General features: G+C 47.5%; 8 protein-coding genes across 8 annotated transcripts; 3 read left to right on the plus strand and 5 right to left on the minus strand.

Moving 5' to 3' along the window:
• Positions 1 to 898: 898 nt before the first annotated feature.
• TGAM01_v204651 (hypothetical protein) lies at positions 899 to 2,674 on the minus strand (the record flags this gene model as incomplete). The annotated part of the gene is made up of 1 exon (XM_018804452.1): positions 899 to 2,674. One exon carries the CDS (start codon positions 2,672 to 2,674, stop codon positions 899 to 901), a length of 1,776 nt encoding a protein of 591 aa, XP_018662265.1.
• Positions 2,675 to 3,578: 904 nt separating this feature from the next.
• Positions 3,579 to 5,578, minus strand: TGAM01_v204652 (heterokaryon incompatibility protein; the record flags this gene model as incomplete). Its single annotated transcript, XM_024549480.1, has 3 exons — positions 3,579 to 3,658; positions 3,714 to 4,554; positions 4,613 to 5,578. The coding sequence occupies 3 exons, from the start codon at positions 5,576 to 5,578 to the stop codon at positions 3,579 to 3,581; spliced, it is 1,887 nt and encodes a 628-aa protein (XP_024405820.1).
• Positions 5,579 to 6,808: 1,230 nt separating this feature from the next.
• TGAM01_v204653 (NAD dependent epimerase/dehydratase) lies at positions 6,809 to 7,657 on the plus strand (the record flags this gene model as incomplete). The annotated part of the gene is made up of 1 exon (XM_018804450.1): positions 6,809 to 7,657. The coding sequence occupies one exon, from the start codon at positions 6,809 to 6,811 to the stop codon at positions 7,655 to 7,657; it is 849 nt and encodes a 282-aa protein (XP_018662263.1).
• Positions 7,658 to 8,221: 564 nt separating this feature from the next.
• Positions 8,222 to 10,102, minus strand: TGAM01_v204654 (hypothetical protein; the record flags this gene model as incomplete). The annotated part of the gene is made up of 1 exon (XM_018804449.1): positions 8,222 to 10,102. The coding sequence occupies one exon, from the start codon at positions 10,100 to 10,102 to the stop codon at positions 8,222 to 8,224; it is 1,881 nt and encodes a 626-aa protein (XP_018662262.1).
• Positions 10,103 to 10,967: 865 nt separating this feature from the next.
• TGAM01_v204655 (ent-kaurene oxidase) lies at positions 10,968 to 13,001 on the plus strand (the record flags this gene model as incomplete). Its single annotated transcript, XM_018804448.1, has 4 exons — positions 10,968 to 11,276; positions 11,329 to 11,761; positions 11,843 to 11,985; positions 12,087 to 13,001. The coding sequence occupies 4 exons, from the start codon at positions 10,968 to 10,970 to the stop codon at positions 12,999 to 13,001; spliced, it is 1,800 nt and encodes a 599-aa protein (XP_018662261.1).
• A 398-nt stretch (positions 13,002 to 13,399) lies between these two features.
• Positions 13,400 to 14,320, minus strand: TGAM01_v204656 (nucleoside-diphosphate-sugar epimerase family protein; the record flags this gene model as incomplete). The annotated part of the gene is made up of 1 exon (XM_018804447.1): positions 13,400 to 14,320. The coding sequence occupies one exon, from the start codon at positions 14,318 to 14,320 to the stop codon at positions 13,400 to 13,402; it is 921 nt and encodes a 306-aa protein (XP_018662260.1).
• Positions 14,321 to 17,455: 3,135 nt separating this feature from the next.
• TGAM01_v204657 (hypothetical protein) lies at positions 17,456 to 19,207 on the plus strand (the record flags this gene model as incomplete). Its single annotated transcript, XM_018804446.1, has 1 exon — positions 17,456 to 19,207. One exon carries the CDS (start codon positions 17,456 to 17,458, stop codon positions 19,205 to 19,207), a length of 1,752 nt encoding a protein of 583 aa, XP_018662259.1.
• Positions 19,208 to 19,562: 355 nt separating this feature from the next.
• On the minus strand, positions 19,563 to 21,407 carry TGAM01_v204658 (hypothetical protein; the record flags this gene model as incomplete). Its single annotated transcript, XM_018804445.1, has 6 exons — positions 19,563 to 19,736; positions 19,802 to 20,263; positions 20,327 to 20,808; positions 20,875 to 21,069; positions 21,149 to 21,335; positions 21,393 to 21,407. 6 exons carry the CDS (start codon positions 21,405 to 21,407, stop codon positions 19,563 to 19,565), a joined length of 1,515 nt encoding a protein of 504 aa, XP_018662258.1.
• Between the last annotated feature and the right edge of the window lie 499 nt (positions 21,408 to 21,906).

The following is a 21,906-nucleotide window of genomic DNA, read 5'->3' on the forward strand; positions in this document are numbered from 1 at the left end:
TGAGCCAGATTGGGTACATACTAATAACATCGTTGACTTTCGACTTCGGTGTTAACAGCAACTGAAAGACTCGATGCCAAGGCTAGAAGAAAATGGTAACACACACAAACTCCGCCAGATAATGTTCATTGTATACTGAAGCCATCCTCATCTCCGCCGTCAAGGCTTTGAGCTCCCAGCCAATCAGAGACTTGGTGCCTAATTCGGTATAGTTGGATCGCTGGAGCTATCACACAGCCAATCAGAGATTGATTTCCTAATTCGGTGCTTGCGAAGCGAGGGCGGAGTTATAGACGCGAGATGCCGAATACGCTATTAATGGGCGTATTCTGGACAGCGGCTTATTAACTGAAACCTACAGGTAAAGGTTTATTCACTTTACACTTGATTCCGTACACGAAGGCAAAGTAGTAAGCATATGCCCGATATATGGTAGGTAGTATCGGGGCTGCCATTGATTGCGTTATATGTTCTTAAAGCCGACGTGATAAGTCCTCTCCGCGTGGCATTCAGCGCGATCAAAAAATGTCCGCCGACAAGAGTCTACAGAGCAGCCTAGAAACAGATTTCTGGCCGCTGGATTGACTCAATGACTCAGGTAGCCTAGCCGAGCATTTCTATTTAACACTAGTAAAAGGAAAAGAGAACATCTGTAATTACGTTTATTTTATATTATTTTAAAGGAAAAGCGATACTAAACTCACAATCTTATCTTTAACTATCCTTAGCCACTTTTCAATTACCCTTGTGTTCAACAACAGAGGACTTCATCTCGCAAACCACCGCCTTTCCATACCTTCGCAACAGACCTCTCTCAATTGAGAAAGGATTAGGAGTATCATAAGTTGAATGCGTCCTTGTGGGCATTAATGGTATCGTAGTCGCTTGAACCCGTAGCTTATGCACCGACAGCAATGATTTCTCCGAAGAGTTTCTCCATCTTCATGAATGGAACAGAAACCAAAAGTACAGCGCCTGAAACAATAACTAGAATGAATGGAGCTTGCATGGCCTTTGTAATCTCCGCAATAACAAGTGTCTTTGTGTCATCACTTAGCTGTTCGAATAGCGCACTCTGAGCTCCAGCAACGGCAGCCTGGATCTGCTCTTTCGAGAATCCTTGACCAGACAAAACTGAGCTCACATTACGTACTGCAGCAGTCTCAAAGACGAGAACAGAGATGATAAGGGCAATGGTTGTACCGCCCATTTGGCTCACATTCTGCATGGTGAGCGAATTGGGGACATCATCTGGTTCGACCTTCAATGTAGCTACCGCATACCCAATCTGCATTGTCAATCCGACACCCACGGCAAGTATAACGTCCAGACCGTAAATCGTGGCTGTTGAGGTTTCAGGCGTCAGGTATACATAGAGAGTCGATCCACCTATCGTGATAAGTATACCCGATATCAGATAGATAGGCATATAGTATTTGACTTTGGAGAGCAGATAGCCGCTGCCGAGGTTGAAAGCCACAGCCACGAGAAGATAAGGAAGAAGGCGTACTGCTGCTTTCAAAGCGGTATCATTTTGGACGAACTGAAAATAGATTGGGATGAAATAAACCGGGATATAAAGCGCTGAATACGACGCTGCGGAGCAAACGGCGGTCAGAACCTGGGTTCGGGACTTGAGAAGATGTATCGGGAATGACCGTGTCTCGGGAGTTGTGAAGATGCAATAGTACTGTTGTACGGCATATGCAACCGTGAGCACTCCAAGAATTACAATAGTAGCAATGGTACGGCCATCATTCCAGTTCCAGGCGCCGCCAGCAAATACAAAGGCGAGCGAGAACGAAACCCATATGGCAGCGCTGAGCACATCTCCCACATAATCGATGGCCTTTATACGATCCCACACTGAAACTCCGCGGACGGGGCGTACGTTGGGGAGGTTAAAGATATAGACGGGGCCAGTGATTGCTCCGATGACGAGGTTGATGTAGAAACCCCATCGCCATGTGGCCTTTGAATCGGAAAAGGCGCCACCAACGACGGGCCCTAAACAGGCGCCAATACCCCATACGAATCCAACGCCGTTGATGTAAGCTCCTCTCTCTTCGCGAGTGGTAAATGCGGTGAGGTTGTTCAAAACGCCGAGATATAATCCTGTGCCGCCCATTCCAGCAATGACACGTCCGACAATAAGAGCGCTCATTGAAGGTGCAGCGCCACAGAGCGTGGATCCAATCTCGAAAAGGATTATGCCTCCGATGTATAAGTATTTCAAGGAGAATTTGCTATAAAGCGCACCGTAGGGCAAGATCACAGCCACAGAGCCCAGGGTAAATCCGGCACCAAGCCACGCCAGCTGTGAGATGTTGTCGAATGATTCAATAACGGCGCTCTGAACGTCGGCCGCGATGGTGGTGTCAAGCCCATACAAGAGAGCTGTGGCATAAATGGCTGTGCACAACAGGAACCATCTGAAGCCAGTGATCTTTCGCACATTATCGTGGGTAGATGTCATGTCTTTGGGATCAATGGGCTCTGGCGCCTCTTGGCTTTCAGTAGATGAGAACTGCTGTCCTTGGCCCTTTTTGACTGCTACATGGCTTAATTGGCGATCAAGCTTTGCCTCAGACAGGCCTGAATCAGGCGTTGTCGTGCCCGCTGTCTGTTTCCATATGCTTGGAGTAGAGGATGAGTCGGAATTTGAAGGCGCCATCGCGCTATGTGGTTGAACTCGCACGCGGTGGGAAGAATTCGCGAGTCGGGGAATATACGAATGGATATTAGAGAAACAATTCAACTGTGATTTGTAAATCCACACACGGAAAGGTATATGATTGCAAAGTAAGACCGGCGTTGCTGAGAGAACAGACGCTTCTATTGTTGGAGCATCGAGCTCTGTTAAAGCTGCTCTTAACTGAAGCTGAATACGAGTATCATTGCAAGTGGGCAGCATATTTAACTAAGCTCTGGCTCTTCCCTTACAACTCTAATTCCACATGCCGCTCGGCTATCACGCCGCTACAACCGCAGGCATAAAAGGCAATGACGGCATTCTTCCCTAATTCACCAAGAAGGGACACCCTCTTAGTCAGGTATGGGGAGCATTTTCATCTTCGTAGTGAATACTGAACCCGCAGATTGCCATATACGGAAATTGACTAAGCATAAGCATCCGTGTCTGTCACATTCCCCCTTGTTTATGATATGGGGCATGTCTCTTAAGGGGCGGAGCGGATTAATTTTCCTATAATGGTTACGGTAATGTTATCGTAAGCGTTATTCAAAAGTAGTCAATAGGCCCGCATCTACTTAGTAGGTAGAGGACAGAAAATGTTGACAGAAAGCGGCGTCGGATAAAGTCCCAAGCACTCAAAGTTATCTGTAGATGCAGCTTCAATTCATGCAGCTTCAATTCATGCAGCTTCCGCAGATTATCCCGTATTCAGTAGGAGCGAAAAGCTTGGAGTTGTTCCGGAGAAGGTTGCCTGTAGAGAATAGCAGAGTACTACACGGAATACTAGCTTCGTCCCGTTAAGCTTAAGAGGCAAGAAAACTTGTATGCTCATTCACGCTGAGTGCAGTGTTATTTATTTTCGGGTATTTCACTCTGATCTACCTCATGTTATACAGATATCGATCCAGTGCGCCGACTCAACCGGATAACACTCCAAAATCTCTCCTGTCATATGGTTTTGAACTTCTCATTATGTTAGTACACGGTAGCCATCAAGAACTATTGATGTATATCTTACTATAAGCCTCTCCGACCAATTTGAAGTAGCTGCCGACAGCGCGGAGAACCATTGGAAAGTTGCAGCCAGCGATAATGGAAATGACATCTCCAATCTGCAATTTGGACGGCCCAATGGAGAGATGGTCGCCATTCGTGATGAAAAACCGCCTTGATCTCATAACATTCTCGATTACCATGTTCTCGGTTCGCAAACTTCTGTTGTCAATAAAGCACCCTGCAGTGAGGACTTTCTTCAAATCTTTGTCACTAATCGCACTCTTTGATGATAAAGACCCGCTAGTTTGCGAGTTACGTATGAGACTTTCTGCGTGCTCAACAATATTGGCCGCACTCAAAACATTGTCAAAGTCCGTCGACACCTCAGCTATGGTGTCGAACACTACGGCACGGACCTGTAAAATTCTGAGGTTATCATGAAATATCACATGCGGTTCCATGGCTCCTGATGCAGAATATCCGTGGCCATGGAAATATACAGCATCCGTCGAGCCAGAGTGATAACATTGCATCCGCATAAACGAGGCATTGACGAAAAGGGCTGGCCGACATTCGTTTGCGCTTCGTCTCCAGTCTGGAACCCAAGAGGGCAGATTTGCTCCACCAGTCAAGCCGGATGCGGCAAGCAGAATGTCCAGAGAGTTTTCCTCGGTGATAATGAGAGAGGCGATTTCTTGGTATACTTCCTCGGTAGACTTGGAATAGTCGATATTCGGTAAAGGAGCGCGATAGTACTCGCCGACCAGTCCTAAAATCGCAAATACTTTATCTCTCGGGTCTGTAGCATCCCTGTCCCAAGTGTTCCATAGGATATCAGAGAGCCTGCTACCCAATAGCCTCTTCTGGGAAATATGTATCGCCAGCCCATATCGGTTCTTTAGTGTGGACCATATTTCCCACCTCTTGGTGCCTCGGGACCAAACAGCCCATATCGTCCCATCCCTCTTGGTATTCCATAGCCTTTTTAAACGTTTTCCACTTAAGAGAAGAGTCACCACATAGGAGTATAGCGTCTTTTGCCAGCCAGACCTCCTGCACAACCCAGGTGCGCGACCACCATAGCCTTGCGAGTAGATGGTCAACGGCTTCCCAGTCTAGCTGTCGAGAGTTCTTGAAGAATGGGATGTATGAGGAGTCGTATAGTACTGGACAGCCCGTAAAGATGTGCCCTCGTTGCCTTTGGTTGAGCGTGATCTGTTTCCAGAGGTCACTCCGGCTCATGCCTTTCATCTCACTCGTTTCTTGTTCGTCAAACCTGGGCAGTCTAGGCTGCGTGATGTCGTCTGCGAAACTACTAGAGCTAACATCGTCTGATTCGTTGGTATAATCAGCCCGTTTTCCTTCACCGCACTCGGAACTCGTATCGCTGCCTAATCTGGCACCATCAATCCACCAATGCCGCATAGTGTATTTATGATGCATAACCATCTCTTTTAGAAATGATAAGGCACGGTCGCTGTCGCATGACTTTTCTCCAACCCATGCTATTACTCTCACAGCGCCACGATATATATCGGGCATCATAGCTACTTGTCTATTGCGCTCATCAATGTTATCTTGGTCAATGCAGACTCTATCGATCCACATGACCCGTGCCGTATCTAGTCTCCGCAATCTGCGCAGCGCCTGTTCTAGTGTAGAGGAGATGGTAAATTCTTCTTTGTTTAAAGATATGATAGGATGACATTCATCCAGTGCTTCAGTGGCGCCCCACGCATACGAAAGCGCTTCGTAGGGTAAAGAGGTTTGCAGTTGACATTCTGAAATGGTGCACTGTAAGGCTTCTTCGAAATTGCCAGGAAAAATTGTCATGAGACGGAAGTTTGTGGGCTCTTTCAGATCTGAGAATACATATTGTTGAGGCATTTTGTGCAAGGTTGCAGTACGGTTGGCGAGGGTTTTGCCAATAAGAGGAGTTGATCACATCGATAAACGTGGAGTTTAAGGAATAAAGGTACCTACCTGCCTGAGTACCGTACCTAATAACTGAACATTGCTTACCTAACTCCTGGAGTGAGCTGAAAAATGAAGACTATTCCATCAGCAGCTGCATTGAGTTTATTACCATCTTGTGCATCATCAATCAGTTCATGCGTAGTGATTTGATACATTTTATCGCGTTATATTCTGGCCTCTTATGATACTGTGTGTACGTTGTTTGAATTGACGAGTCCATTTTGCACTACATGGTGTTATATAAGTCGCAGAAACTTAGATTGGAAGTCAACCACCTCAACGAGTCCCGAAATTCAAATTTGAACTGTTCGTTGTACTCTACAATATGTCCAAACTCTCTGCCCACGGCAGTGTAATACTAAGTCGTTATACCTAGTGAAGAATATATAGTTATGATTGGGACATATAGTTTAGCATATAATATAATACAATATTCCACATTCAGCGTAATTTAGGGTAAGTTTAAAATCAGTGCTAAACGAGACTAGACATAGCGCTATACTACATACCTACAACTGTCTACTAAGAAATTCCGCCCGGGTAAGTCAAGGGTGCGCCAGGTGCTACGAATGACAATTTCCAGTCAATCAAGCCTCTATGAGGACGTAGACACACAACACAGTCAATATTCGCAGTCAATCTGGAAACCGACTACGAAAGCAAGCGTCGCCTCAATGCTCCAAACCCGATCGGCCCATTAGATCGTCGTCAGCCGTCCTTGGCAAGATCAGGTGCCGGATGAAAGACGATAACACAGCAGAGATGCCGGGCAGATCCGTCAAAACAGGCAATCGAGCACGACCCAAATGTTTCGCTAGTGTGTTGTTAGCCAGCTTCATTTGTTGATACCTTTTTGTCTATTTCGACTTGCTCTGAAAAGGGTTATCCTGAACCAATATTTGCGTTCCACCATACACTAGTCAGCCACTTCATTTCCCTTGACTTCGCGAGTGCCTAGTCAACAACAATATTATTGCGCCATCTTGGCAGTACATTCTTGCGCACCCGTAGATTTACAAATATAACCAAGCTCCTAGTCACGACCTCAAGCCGTAAAACTTATTCCAGGATCTTTAACAAGCCCCCAAGCACTCCGCCTGGTTCTCTCCTGTCATTTGACTTCGCCACTGTCGAGGAACAATGGAGACCATCTTCCTTACTGGTGCCACGGGGCATGTTGGTTTCCGAGTCTTTATACTAGCGCTTCAAGCTGAATACTCAGTGCGTGCTGCAGTACGAAGTCTGACAAAGTCTGAAGCCATTCTTGCCTCGCAGCCGATTAAAGCCTTGAATCCTGGACCGCGTCTTAACTTTGTTGAGATTCCAGATCTGACCGCAGAAGGGGCCTTAGACGAGGTCCTCGAGGGAGTGACTTTTGTCGTCCATGTAGCCGCCCCTATCACATCAACGGTCGGCATCGGAGACGATCTAGAGGCCCACTTCATTGGTCCTTCAGTACAGGGAACTCTCAACTTGCTGAGATCGGCCAGCAGACACGCCGGCATTCGTCGCGTTGTGATTACGTCGTCTCTTGCCGCCATTGTAGACACCACCAACATAGAGGAAGCCACGCGTACTGTGCTCAACGAGCATTCTCGCACATTCCGGATCCCGCGGCCGCCTTACAGCACCTCTGTGCAGGCTTATTGTGCTGCCAAGGCGCTGGCTTTGAACGCGGCGAAAGCATGGATGAAGGAGCAGCAACCCAGTTTTGGAGTCACGCACATTCTGCCAGGAGATGTTTACGGGCCCAATGAGCTAGTTACCGACCCGGATGACATGTTACAGATGGGCACGAATCGAATCCTCCTTACACCCGTCGTGGGCGGGCACCACGATCCATCAGCGTCGACGACCATACACTTGGATGACGTCGCCAATGCACACATTGCCGCCTTGAGACCAGAAATGCCAACAAATCGCCTGTATCTGCTGCATAGCGGCGGTGTGAGTGGCAAAGGTCGAGGACTTGTTCGAAATTGTTCGTAGGAACTTCCCAGACGATGTTGGGAAGGCGTTGGCGAACGATGGCACAGTTTCGACTTTCAGGCTACCAGTTGATGCATCTGAATCAGAGCGGACGCTTGGATTTCGATATCTGGGCTATGAGAAGCAAGTGACTGACGTGGTGGCATACTACCTTCATCATCTCAAGAGGCGGGGAGTGCCAACAGCGACCTAGGAACAACAAAAGAAATTCATGGAGCCTTGTACACCAGCGGCGAAGTTCAGGGTCTTGAGGAGATACCTGTTCGCTATTAGTGTTCTCAGGCCAAGGATGATACTTGGTAGAGCGATTGTAATGTTCAGGTTGGACATTCTGGCCTTGTTACTGCCAAGTTACTGCTTCACTCTACGTTCTGAATAGTCTTTGTGATCTACTGTTTGGCTCCTGTGAGTTTTGTCTCGTTCCGAAGTTGGCATTTTGTTACTGAGACACTAGCAATTAGAATACACCACAAGAAAAACATACTCTCCTATTTGCATTGTAAAAGCAGCCCCCCCCCCGTGCAATACAGCGACTATGATAACATACAATCTGTAACGACTTACTTATAGAAACAGGATATCCATGTCCATCTGAGTCATGACATCTCGCCAGTCGATCCAGACATCGCCTGGGCCGCAGTTGGATTCCTGGGCCAGGTCTATACGCATGGCCCAGACTTTATGCACCAAACACTTTACATCGCAGCGGTTTTTGACACCGCTGGTCTTCGCGACCAGTTCCAGTATGCGCTCTGCTATGTCCTGCGCCTCGGGCAAGTAAGCATCGACGGCAGCCACGAATAGCGGCCACAACGAAAGGGAGCAGTATGTGGTGCCGTGGGGGGACATGTTCACGAAAAGCCACGCGTCCGAGAGCACGTCTATTACGTATCCAGCAACGGTCGATGGCGGGAACCGCAGCACGGTACTGAGCAGGTAGATGCCGACAGCATTTCGGAACAGGTTGATGTGGAGGCTGGCTAGTGTGCGTGCGCGGTCTAGGGGCATACGAACAGTGCCAGCTGAGTCGAGATACGCATCGAGCCCATCATCGGGGGGGTTTTGAAGGTCATTCAGTATTGCGACTGCCTCTTCGACCAGTGAAAGATTCGTGGCGTGAGCATCAGTAGCATTGGTGGTAGTGCCGGCCTCCGCGGCTATCTGAGCCTCGAGCCTACGGACGTGATACAGTGCCGTGATGAGACGTCCCGTGCCACCGATCGTGTAGCCGAAGCTCGAGTTGGCGGTGGTGTCACAGAGAACGTCGTACACGTCCTCAGAGTTGTCGTTCTCTTCGTGGCTTTGAGAAATTGCGAGGGTATAGGGCTTGTGGGCCGTGTGGGCGATGACGTGCGACAGAACGAAGCTCTGTGTAACAGCCCACGCCTCGTGAGTGAGCTTCCATGGCCTCCTAGCAACGTGGCGCATTACGAAGCCCGTGGCCGCTCGAAAGTGCTCTCGCCAGCCCTGGGAGCTACTTCGGAAGACGTGTTCGGTGCTTGTGATGGTGAGAATGGCAGCCAGAACGCTGCTGTAGTCTTGTGTCGGCTCCTCCAAAGCCTGCTGCAGCTCGCGAAGCGCCATGCCGAAGCAGTATATGGCTTTGACCTTGTCTTGCTGCCCATTTTCCTCGCCCTTCAGCTTCCCTAAATGATGTGCGGACTGTGCCAGCATGGCATGATAAAGAGACCGGCCTGATGTTGTATTTTGGGCTGCCATCAACGGATACACAGACCGCCATGGGTTGGTGGAGTCCTTTGCGTCGACAGGTAACATTGCGCTGGATATAAGGAGGTAATGATGGAAAAGATAGTTTTCATAGTGTGTGGCTGTTGGTATGAGTGGCTGATACGGCGGGAGCCGAAGGTGCTCAGTCGCAGATATTCGGTTTAGCAGAATCTCGAGTTGGTCCAAGTGCCGCATTTGTTCGTCCGCGGGTTCCAGTGGTTCAATATCCAACTCGGGATATGTCAGCTGCAGCATCGCTTCGTCATGGCCATTGTCGCTCGGATTACTGGCGACGAAACCACTCTCGGGTTCGTTCAGATGTTCACAGCTGAAGCCTCTCGCCTCTGGGCTTGACTCTTCCTGGGAAAATGCTTGGAAAGGACTGGTAATTGTGTGGTGATGTACTCTGCATCGGCAAGATTCAGGCCTCTGGTCACACGTCTCGATGAGATGTCCAACTTCCTTGAGCGTCCACGCTGGATAGCCCTTCCAAGTAAGTTCACAGGCGTACCCTCGTCTCTGCATAGGCTCGTAGGACCCGGTATCCTTATCGACCCAAACAAGCCGGATGTGGTAGCCCTCGCAGACGAGTCCCCTTCGCTTGCAGTGCTCACAGTGCGGCGTTGCCTGGTCGCAGCGGACACTGCGGGCTCGGCAAGTCCAGCAGGCAGTGAATGTTTTATTGAAGCGTGACTTGGATGGCTTGATCTTGGGCATTTTGGCTTGCTGTTGTGAAGAGTTGTCGACAGAGAAGGAAACTCACCACGGTATTTGAGTCGTGGAGATGAGGCTTAGATATTTGAGTGGGCTGACAAGTACTTCGACAGGTTTTGAACTTGGTATTGGGCATGGACAAATAAGCTTAACTGAGACAACTAGTTACCTCCTTAGAGACCCTGAAGCACTGCCTAAGCCATATCCCAGTCCCGGTAGTTCCAGGAAGCGGGGCCAGAGGCTTAACTCGCCCCAGCCTTCCAAGTTAGACTTCATCCTTTGGGCTCGTCAGCCAATGACAAGCCGGCTCGTAGTGCACTTCCTTTTTGAGCTTTGCTGCGATAGCCGAATTCTCACTTGAGCAACTCCCTGGTTTTATATTGGCCCTTGCTCACCACTGCTTCCGCATTTCGTGTATAGGCTACCTATAATCCTTATTAAACTCTTTGAAGTAGTACTTATCATTTCAATTTACATGAGACTTATATGCATTCTCCAAGTTATCATTGTTGATGCTGTAAATTGTGAACGTATTGTTATAGTCGTATACACAATTTCTGGTTTAGAAATTGTAATCCACGCTTGTCAGTCCTTTAAATTGTCTAGCATTCTGCCCAAATACCTAGCTTTAAATCACCCGATAACCAAGCGCATAGCCTCAACTCTAAAGGGGGACAAGCGAGGCTTTGCTAGCTTGATTACCCGGAGACTAATAATAGGTATACAAGACTTTATTAACTGGGAACGAGTTGTATAAATAAGGCTGGTGTTGTTCGTTATTTGTTTTCTTCTTCTCTACACATACATTCAGTTTCAGGACGCTCTACTAAATTTTGTTAACTTCTATCCCATCTCTTGAATTGCTACTATGTACTTAGTTACATCCTCCTCTCTCAGCGCACTGCTGATAGCTGGAAATGGTGTAACAGGATATCATATTACTGCAAGCCCACGCGAATGTGATGGACCAAGCGTTCCAATGGCAGACTGGAAAACACTCAATGCCACTGTGGGCGGGAGACTACACGCCGCTAAACCATTGGCTGAACCATGCTATTCCACGTACCACAACTCCTCTGGGGAGTTTGCATTTAGTGACAAGGCAGCTTGTTCGATCATCAAAGCGAGCTATTTGGACTCGCATTTTCATGCAAACCAGCTTGGTGGCTACTTAAACGTGCGTATTGTGCACCCGGCTGCTATTTAACATCGCAAGCTAACAGACACAGACAAACTGGGCAACATGCCAAGCCACCGGTCAGGGGTGCGGTCTGAACTTTAGCGATCCTATACAGTCTGTCCCGTCTTCTTCCGTCTGTTTTCAAGGCAGCGTCTCCAACTACTATATCAATGTGAGCGACGTGTCTCACGTTCAAGCTGGTCTTTCATTTGCCAGGAAGCATCGTGTGCCTCTTATTGTCAAGAACACAGGCCATGATTACAAAGGGCGTAGCTCGGGGCCTGGTACGCTTGCACTATGGACTCACAACGTCCAGCCAGAGATCGAGCTCTCTGCCAACTTCACTCCCGCTGGTTGTCACGTTGGTGCAGGCAAGGCCGTAACATACGGAGCGGGCCAGCAATGGGAAGGACTGTATAAGTTCGCCGAAGCAAACGACATCTTTCTGGTCGGTGGCTCAGATCTCACAGTCGGCGCCGCAGGTGGATGGATTTTGGGCTGAGGACATGGCTTCCTCTCTCCGAAGTTTGGCCTGGGTGTTGACAACGTTCTTGAGATGAAAGTTATGCTGCCAAATGGCACGTATGTGACCGCCAGTCGATGCCATAACCAAGATCTTTTCTTTGCTCTTAGAGGAGGGGGAGGAAGTGCCTTTGGTGTAGTATGGGAGGTCACCAGCAGAGCTTGGGATACACGCGAAGTTCAGGTATTTACATTCTTTCCCATTGCCATTCGCTCACATGGCTTCTGCCTGCTCTCTCATGGGATTAAGTATAGCAGCTGGTTAACGACAAGGTGAAAATACAGGTCGTAAACGTCCTCTTTGCTGCGGCAAGCATCAGCGCATATAATGCCTTCTTTGACCTCGCTACACAAAATGCCAACAAATGGGCTTCTGAAGGTTGGGGCGGAAGCATCTTTGCCGGCGGCGGTGGCCGTAACGTCATCGGATTCCAGGTGTACAACATGGCACTATCTCTTGACGATGCCAAAGCTTCTATGCAGCCGCTGTTTGGCTTTGTCGCGTCTTCAAACAACAGCGCTCAGGTGATAGAGTCCGACATCACCAGCTTCCCTACCATCTGGCAAGCATATCAAGCCAAACTGGTCCCGATTCTGGAGAGCGCGGGTATCGGCGTCGCACTGGCTAGCAGATTGATTCCCAGTGATCTGCTCGCCGAATCGGCAGGGCAAAAGGCCGTCGCTGCCGCCCTTGCACAAATATCGAATGACCTGACATTCCCGACCAGTGCCTCGCAGACAGACCCGCTGAGCGTAAACTATACGGCACCCGTGCAGATTCTCATGACGGCTCCGTATGGCTACAAGCCCGTGTCGCCAGGAGAAAGCTTCGCAGACAGCTCAGTCACCCCTGCCTGGAGGAAGTCTACCTGGCATGCTATTATGATTCAAAATTTTGCATCACAGGCCGACAAAGAGACCATTTCAACGGCCTTTTCAGCCGTCCATGCCGCTGGTGACAAGCTGCGTGCTCTCGCACCAGATAGCGGAGCTTACCAGAATGAAGCAGATGTCTTTGAGACAGACCCAGTAGGAGCTTATTGGGGCAAGGAGAACTACAACAAGCTCAAGGCGATTAAAAATGCGATTGACCCTGATAATATCCTGACTTGTTGGGATTGTATTGGGTCAGTTCGTACGGATAACAGATACCAATGTTATCCAGACGTTGCCGGCCCATCTAACAAGAACTCTGCTTAGCTACCAAGTCCCTGTTAGGTATTTTGATTTAGCTTCCAACTCATCAGTGACCGGTATGTTTTTAATATGTATAGACTGTATTACAAAATACACGAATTGAGAATGTACTCCAGTTAGTTAATTACTTCAATCCATTTTAAATGCTTAGATTCTCTTTCAGTGGTGCAGGTACCATGCAATGCTTAGAGATTAGAAGCCAGACGATGTTCATAGCTGGCGCTGGCTTTCCGAGTTTCCCATGATCCTGAGGCTGCGGGTCTTGGCGCAACACAACATTAGGAAATTATGGCAGTCATATCCCCACTTCTTGAGTAAACTGTGCAATCATCTTATATTTATTCAACAAAGCTATACTATGTCCACTTGAGATGCTTCAAGATCGACGAAATATCTTGCCGTTACTGCGGCTTGAAAATATCGAGATTCTGCTTGATCATTGACGAAATAGGTGTGGCTTGTCGACCAAGGATCGTTTGAACTGAATCCGTATACCTGTCGTACCGCCCTGCTTCTACAAGTTTGACCATAGTAGAAATGTGATTTTCTACATGCGCAGGCCATCCAATTTGGGACACTTGCTCGCTCCATACTTTGAAAGGTATTGGTTCGTAATGCACTGGAATCCCAATAGCAGATGCATATTCTTTCGCCAACTCAAACATGTCGACTGAGTTTGGTCCAGTCAATTCCACGGTCTTGCCAACATAATCTTGAGCGTGTAAAAGAATTTGAACCGCACACTCTGCTACGTCTCGAGTAGCGACTGGGGAAACGCGGCCCTTCCCAAAAGGTAGTCGAATTGTGCCTGACTGCTTAATGCCCTTGGCCGGCATTTGCAAGAAAAGTGCATTTTCTTGGAATGCGGTTGGTCGAAGATGAGTTACTGGCACGCCGGACCAGTTGAGTGCCTGCTCGCTCAGCCATTGCAATTTATGCTGGGGGGAATCCGTTGTATGAGTCAAGTCCATCTCGGCCACTGTCATCTGAGACAAGTTGACAATGATTTCAATGCCTGATGTGGCCCTTGCAGCTGCAGCCATTACCATTGTCGCCTCGAGGTAATCGGCAGAGACAGACACACAGAAAAAAATCTTTTGGCACCCCTGGAGAATAGGGAGAACTTGTTCTGGTTTTCGGAGATCTGCCACAACAACTTCTGCCCCCAGAGAGCGCAATCGGTCCGCTCTCTCATCTTCTTGACGTACGAGTGCGCGCACCGGTAGGTTGGCTTTTCGTAGCAGTTCAACCACACGCCCTCCAACTCCACCAACTCTTCCAGCCGCCCCTGTTACCAAAATTGGAGCCTTGGAACTTGACATGGTAAATTTCCTCGATCGAACGTTGGTCTTATCGTATGTAACTAATGCTATATCAAGTAAAAAGAAAATGGGATGGAAGCCTTGGCTGGCAACTCTCAGGGAGGCATAGCTACCTATATATACCTAAACCATGCCCTAAATTTTATAGCGCATTATACGTATTCTCCTAAAATTCTTGTAATTCTTACTACTCATGAGGCTTTCGCAGTAACGATTCACGATTAGTCAACATTTGTGATCAGTAAACAGGGATTTTTTGTTTACTCATCTCTCCTCTCGCGATGTAGATATTGCACAGTAAACATCACGAGTCACTGCAATGAATGTATAAAGACTTTTTGAAGACCGAGGCATGGAGCTGAGTAAGAACAAAGTGTAGAGTATTACGTTACCCATTGAAATTGAAATAATTCGTAAGCGCCAATGGAGAAAGGTTTGTGTACTAGAATGAAACCACCACATGAATACTGTAGCATCTTTCGACTATTCCAAATGCTCTCAGGTTTCGATTGATGCATTTCTAGAGTCATTGCTACTCCTGCCTCCAGTTTTAGGGGCTGATTACCCAATCCTACACTTTGTGTATGGCAATATTGGCTAAATTCTTTAACCCACTAAACTCCGTAAAGCACAAATACTCCTATCGCTCAGCTTACGCCAAGAGTGAAAGGAGCAGAGGAAGAGAAATTGATCGTGTACTGAATTTAACGTAAAAAACTATAAATTTTTTTCCCAAAAAATCTGGTAAGAATTCAAAGCACAAGCCCTTAAAATTCTGTCGCTAGAGATTTGTAGTTGCTTCTGATATGAAAACTACGTGTCACTTCAGGCTGGCGTAAGACATTATCGCAGATATAGAGAGCCCAAGACATGATTGTAATTCGCACAGTTTTAGACATTGGATGCTAGGTAATTGAACTATTCCTTCTAGATTCAATAGAGAAACGACTGTGTGAGACCACCGGTTCTGATTCCTGGTGTCGCAGTTATTCCTTCTCGTTGAGATCTCTCATCGCCTTTGTGGCGGCGCCATCGTCGCGAAGAACTCTCCGCCTTAAAAGTGCCAAACCCTTGGCACAATGCATTGCTATGTCAAATGATTCCGGTGAGGCTGCTGCTTCAGCAAAGGGCTTCTGATGTAGCGTTGCGTTGTCTCGTCCCTCAATGCCGAAGCCGCCGTGAAAGCTGGGAACAGCATATCACACGTTGCCCATATCTGTCAAAGCTGTGAAGGGCTTATCACTCCGGGCGATAAACTTGGTGCCCATTGCCGCCATGGCATTTGCTAACTCATTACTGAGAGTGTCGTTGATTCGGAAATTTTTGTATGCCACCAGTCTATGTATAAGTAGGCAGTGTTAGCTTGAACTTGGACTTTCTTAATATAACACAACAACGATATTGTTGTGTGTTTTCTTACTCTGTGTACGTAGCCATGCAACCAGTGACTGTAGCAGCCGCCTCAAAGCAGTTCCTCACTCGCTGCACCAGCCACTTTTGTTTGGTTTCAAGCTGGGACTCGCACGGCGAATACCATTATTAGCTTTGCTAGCATGATGTTGACTGCTCTTCCACCGTCCGCTATGATGACGTTGATGCGCTCGTCTGAGGGAATATACTGCCGCAGCATACTGCCTCAGCGTTGAGACACTTACATAAGTCGCCACCGCCGCGTCCAGAGCATTGAGGCGATTCCATGGCGCCGCACCAGCGTGAGCAGACTGTCCATGGAAATCCACCTGCAGTCTCACATTAGTGATTAGTTTGGAACCCGCGATTTCCCATGATGCCTTGCGGCGAAGAATGACTCGCAAGTGGGCGAAGCATCATGGCAGCCGCGACATCATCCGCAAAAGCCCCAGCTTGAAGCAGCTTAATCTTGCCGCAAATTCCTTCTTCAGCTGGTGTACCTAGAATGCGCACACGGCCCTCGACAGCTAGGCCTTTGAGTGCTCTAGCCAAGCCAATGGATGTGGCAACGGACGAGGCAGCAATCAAGCTGTGGCCGCAAGTAGGATGCTGTAGAAGCACTCTCTAGCGCTTTGAATGCCTTGGCAATAGGGACTTTGCCAACCATCTTGCTACTCGTTAAAGATTCGTGCCTCGGCCTGTCAAAGTAGATACATTTGAACACAATGGACAAATTGGAAATCCCTGATTATAACCTGCTTCGGCAAGGCTAAGGCATAACATTCGGCAGGCATTGGCCCAACGTGATCCGAAGTTGTCAGTAAAGTCTAAGCAGTGATAATTGGGAGACGTAACTATTCCCGAGATGAGCTACCTCCTTTCGTAGTCTGATTTGTAATATTGCACTAAGAACTATCTGTAAATCATTAGTCAAGCAATTCCTTCCAATATGAACTACACAGCAATTTATTGAGAGGGCGCAGTACATTCAGAGGGCGCAGTTGGTTTGGAGGGCGCAGGTTGTAATTAGAATAATGCCGTCAAAGCTTATATCCTTGCGCCATTGGGGAATGGACTTGACAGCATCGTCGAGACCAATTGCACATCTTTTTCTACCCCTTTGTAAAACATTGCACCCTTGGAGAACACAATAGACATTATGTAGAGTCAGTCTATGAAACTGATTGAGCGAACACTATGGCGCAACAGGAAGAAGCATGTTGGGCTTGATACTTTCCGAGAACAAAAATACGAAAGAGACACTCTGAAGTTCTCCTGAAAGGCAGATGATCAACTCCTAATATGCATTTGTTTAAGTACTATATATTCCCTTGAACAAGTTCAAACCCCATCAAGAGGCACGGCGGCGGATCTTCTCTAATCTAGGAGTAGTATACAGAAGATAGACTCCACTGTTATAAGTTGTAAATCAATTAGTAGTAGCGCTTGAAGTTTAGTAATTAAGTGATAACGATTCAAGCATTTTGGTAAGAGTGATTTGCTAATCAGTCTCGAAATGAAAACTGTATCTTCTTCAGTTACAACGAACAGCGAAGGACGCACAATTGTACGATTAGTGTGCAGTCAACTATATCTTTTTCACCTCTTTACCCCTTCTCTTGCTCGATTTGGGTATTACTACTTCCAACTACGCCCGCAAGTGTATTGCTACAATCCACAGCATTTGACAACAATTGCCTTGGTTCACAAATCTACAAACCGAGAATGGCAAATCCGCCCGACAACACAGAAACCGTCAACACCGCGGATCTATCGAGCCCGTCACTAGGAGTGCCAAATCATTACACGACAGACCAAATGGTACAACGAACTGCTGCTCTGGATCTCGAAATTGAAGAGAGCAGGCTCAAACATCCTATTTCTCCTTCTCAAGAAAATGTCGAGAACAGTGGCAGGACCAGCGAAGCACAGAAACGAGAAATCCAAGGTATCAGATGGCTTCTGGTATGCGCTTCGATATATATCAGCGCCTTGATCTTCGGGCTTGATACTACTATTGCCGCCGATGTCCAGAGTTCTATCATTGAGGCTTTCGGCCACGTTGACCAGCTAGCTTGGATCGGTGCCGGGTTCTCTCTAGGCTCTGCTGCATCTGTATTGCCTGTTGGAATAGCCTTTACACAATTCAACATGAAATGGGTCTATATCGTTTCTTTCGGTCTTTTCGAATTAGGCTCTGCCGTGTGTGGTGCTGCTCCTAATATAAGCGCCATCATTATCGGAAGAGTTATTGCTGGCTCTGGAGGTGCCGGCTTATTCCTCGGTGCGTTAAACTACTTCAGTGCAATAACTGCTCCCTCAGAACGTGCCTTCTACATCTCTATCATAGGCTTCTGCTGGGGAGCAGGTGCAGTTTTAGGGCCCCTTGTCGGCGGCGCCTTCGCTATTTCATCCGCTTCCTGGCGATGGGCCTTTTATATCAATCTTCTTATTGCTGCAGTCACAGCTCCTATTTATTTGACCTTCTTGCCATCATTGCATTTAGCGAAAGATCAAAGTCTTTCGAAAAGAGTCGCCAACCTAGATTTCCTAGGATTTATCTTAAGCGCAGCCATGTGGGTAACATTTGCAATAGCTGCAACCACAGCAGGCATCCAATGGCCCTGGTCTAGTGCGCAGGTTATAGCTCTATGGGCTGTATTTGGGGCGTTGCTTGTCGGATACATTCTTCAGCAATGGTTCTGCATTTTCACAACACCTCAAGACCGCAGTTTTCCTGTTCATTTACTGAAATCACGCACCCAATTATCTCTTTGCATTGCCACGGCCGCAAATGCTGCGGCAGCATTCTGCATGATTTACTTTATTCCAATTTATTTTCAATTTGTTCATGGAGATAAAGCTCTTATGGCTGCTGTACGGCTTTTGCCATATATAGTCATCAATGTGTCTACGAATATTGCTACAGGTCGCTTCCTGCCGCAAATTCAATACTACATGCCGGTGTATCTGATAAGTGGATTGTTCACTGTTATCGGTAGCACCCTATTTATGGTGTATCTTAGGCCATCAACGCAGCAAGGGGTTATATATGGTCTTATGATTATCATTGGCATTGGCACAGGCATGACTTTTTCTCTCGGGTTTTCTATAGCCAGTATCAAGGCTGGCCCTTCAGATGTTGGACGGGCAATTAGCTTACAGAACGTCTGTCGCCTGGGAGGCTCAACTATCACACTAGTAATAGCGGGCCAAATCTTCCAGAGCTGTGCTATGGCTAATCTCGAAAAAGTGTTGGCAGGGGAAGGATTCGCCGCTGACGAGATTCGGGGGGCTGTTGCTGGCGCTCAAAGCACCTTGTTCTCTGAGCTCCACGGAGTTTTGAAAGCAGAAGCAACAAATGCTGTCACGGATGCTATACAGCGCACTTTTGTGGTAGCCGTTGTTGGTGGAGGTGTGCTTGTCTTGGCCGCAATTAGCATGAGGATCGAGAAGCTCTTCTCTGCAAAAGCATGATTATAATTAATTGATGGTCGAGTGTTAGCCGAAGTAGTGGTGGTTAGTACCGCTCTATACTACAATGGCGGCCACAATACCAAATCTTGACGAACTGGGACTCTGCAAATGTTATAGATTGTTTTTTTGTGTTGCTTCGAGAAACTGATAACTATCTTCTAATAAGGAAAATTAAACAATACGGGATCTTAATTTGACTTACGCACAACTGATGCACACGGTTTTATTGGTACACATTGCACGGCTTCCTGTGAAATTCCTCCTTACCCGATCTCTCACTGGTTGTAAGCGACCTACCACGAGAGCTTCGAATCTAACTACCTAAACATACGGACCACAACGCCCAGTGTGCTCTCTACCCTTTCATTTCAGTCCCCAAAGTCACTTCTTCTTGTTTTACATCCACCATCTCCAGTTTGTCTCTGTGAGCCTCCTCGCCAGCTTCGACGGCATCAATCTCGCCAAATATTGCATCCATGCGCTCTAGGGATACTCCCTTGGTTTCCGGGAGAATAAATATCACGCTTAGCTGTATGTATAGGTTAGCTATGACATGCTTTGAAGAAGATGAAGGACATAATCCTGTTTCCATACCAAACAAAGGGTGTTAAGTCCTAGCAAAAGCCAGTAGCTTCTCCCGCCAACTTCCTCGTTAAACTTCGGCCAGGGTTGGGTGATTGCCAAGAGACATGCGGTCTGTCCAAGCAGAGAAATGCCAAACGCCTTGTCTCGAACTTCTTGCGGAAAAATTTCCGACGCGATGGCAGGGGCGATTGGACCATTTGACCAACAATATGTCATGCCAACAATGAAGAGACATACAACCTCCATGACGGCCGCCGGCTTGTTATCGTTATGAGGGAATGCAGTCGTTAGGCTAGACATTATGAGTAATGCCAGGACTTGGATTGAGAATCCCGCAATCAATAGTGCCTTCCTACCGAAACGGTCGACGGTTACAGTGTTAATAAGCACAATGAAGAGTTGCAAAACTGCCTGAATGCCATTGATGGCCAAAGCCTGATGGCCTTTATCCCAGCCCAGCGATTTATAAATCTGTTAATCATAGCGAGTCAGGTTTCCAAGTTCAATCGGTGTTTGCACAGAGTGAGAACATACTATCGCGGCATACATGGTCAACGCGGCGATACCTCCGGCTTGCTGAAGCGCTGTAGCATAAAAACCGTATAGGAGGCGTTTTCTCAGGGCTGCTGAGGTGAAGATTCGGATATAGCCAGATTTAAAGCGTTGGCGATAGAGATATGATGCCATGAGCTCGTGGTACTCTTCCTGCACATGAGTAGAGTCTGGAGTTCCCATACGAAGTTTGCATAAAATGTTCATCACACGATCTGTGTCTTCTGGGTGCTTTTCAAGTACCCATCGCGGCGATTCGGGGTACCAGAAGGATATGAAGATGAAAGAGAGACCAATTGGTATTTGAATCAAGTTTGAAACGCGCCATGCAATGTTGAACGGGTGATCGTGGAAAGACATGCCGTAGCCTGCCCAAAACGCAATTAGGGTTCCTAGCTGGTAGCCGAATTGCGTGACTGTGCCGACAAAACTCCCTCTCAGCGCTTTGGGTGAGCATTCCGCGACTGCAAGTTTCAGTAAGCTTCTAGAATTGTACAGTACGTTGATGCTAGTTGGCGATATAGTCTTACCATAGAGACTCGTTGCTATGTACACGCACCCAAAGCCAAGGCCACTTAACAGTCGGCCGAGGATAAGGACTCCAAACGTATTCGGTACTGACTGTACTACGACCCCAACAATCATGATGACAATTGAAATACGGAGGGCCCATAGACGTCCTAAGAGGCCTGCGAGGGTACCCCCAAGGAAGAGTTGCGCGACGCCTGGTCGGAGATAGTTTAGTAGGCTATTCAATCACCTGAGTCTGATTGACAAAAAGATTTTAGTAGTCAGAGAACGCACCAGTGGCTGCCCACGGAATGGAAGCAATAATACCAGAGCGATTGGCATCAACGCTATAGTACTCGATAAACTGGCTATCTGCAAGAATAACAGTCATGATACCTGCGTCGTATCCATTGAAGCATGTCGACAGCACCATGCCGTAAAGCAAGAGTGCCGCATAGCGATCGCCCGGCGGAAGAAACGTCTAGAAAGAGACATCGACGTGTAAGTCATATTTCTTGTTGGAACTGATAACACTGACCTTTAAAAAGCCCATCATTCAGCCCAGACCATTGAACTTTTTGTAGTATGTTGTCGATGATCACACCTGTTCAGTGGACCTTTACTGATATGATAACACGAGTACGGTCAAAGAAACGCAATACAACTCTCCATATATCTTTTAGAGATGGGTTTACATTCCCTAGTATTATTCTTGGCAATACCCCAGCTTAGGCGGAGCTCTCCACCATTGCTTAATTCGTGTCGCGCGGGGAAGAGTCCGGGTGATGCTCTCCGATCTCCACAACTCCGGCCAGATGCAGAAACCGTTCCCGGTGGGATACAGAAAGGCAATGATTGGTTAAGATGCACACCCACAAGCAGCTTTGAGCATCGCTTAAACTGAGAGAAACAGTATGCGCTTCTTGACATCGTCTCTTGCGTATATAATACGGATGCCATCCAAATGCTAGAAATATTAATGGTTGCAACGCGGTCATAAAGACTCATGTTCTCATCTTTACTATCTGCCTCTGCATCACACTGAAGACAAA

Source organism: Trichoderma gamsii (genome assembly GCF_001481775.2).
Source record: "Trichoderma gamsii strain T6085 chromosome Unknown Scaffold_13.2, whole genome shotgun sequence".
Lineage (NCBI taxonomy): Eukaryota > Fungi > Ascomycota > Sordariomycetes > Hypocreales > Hypocreaceae > Trichoderma > Trichoderma gamsii.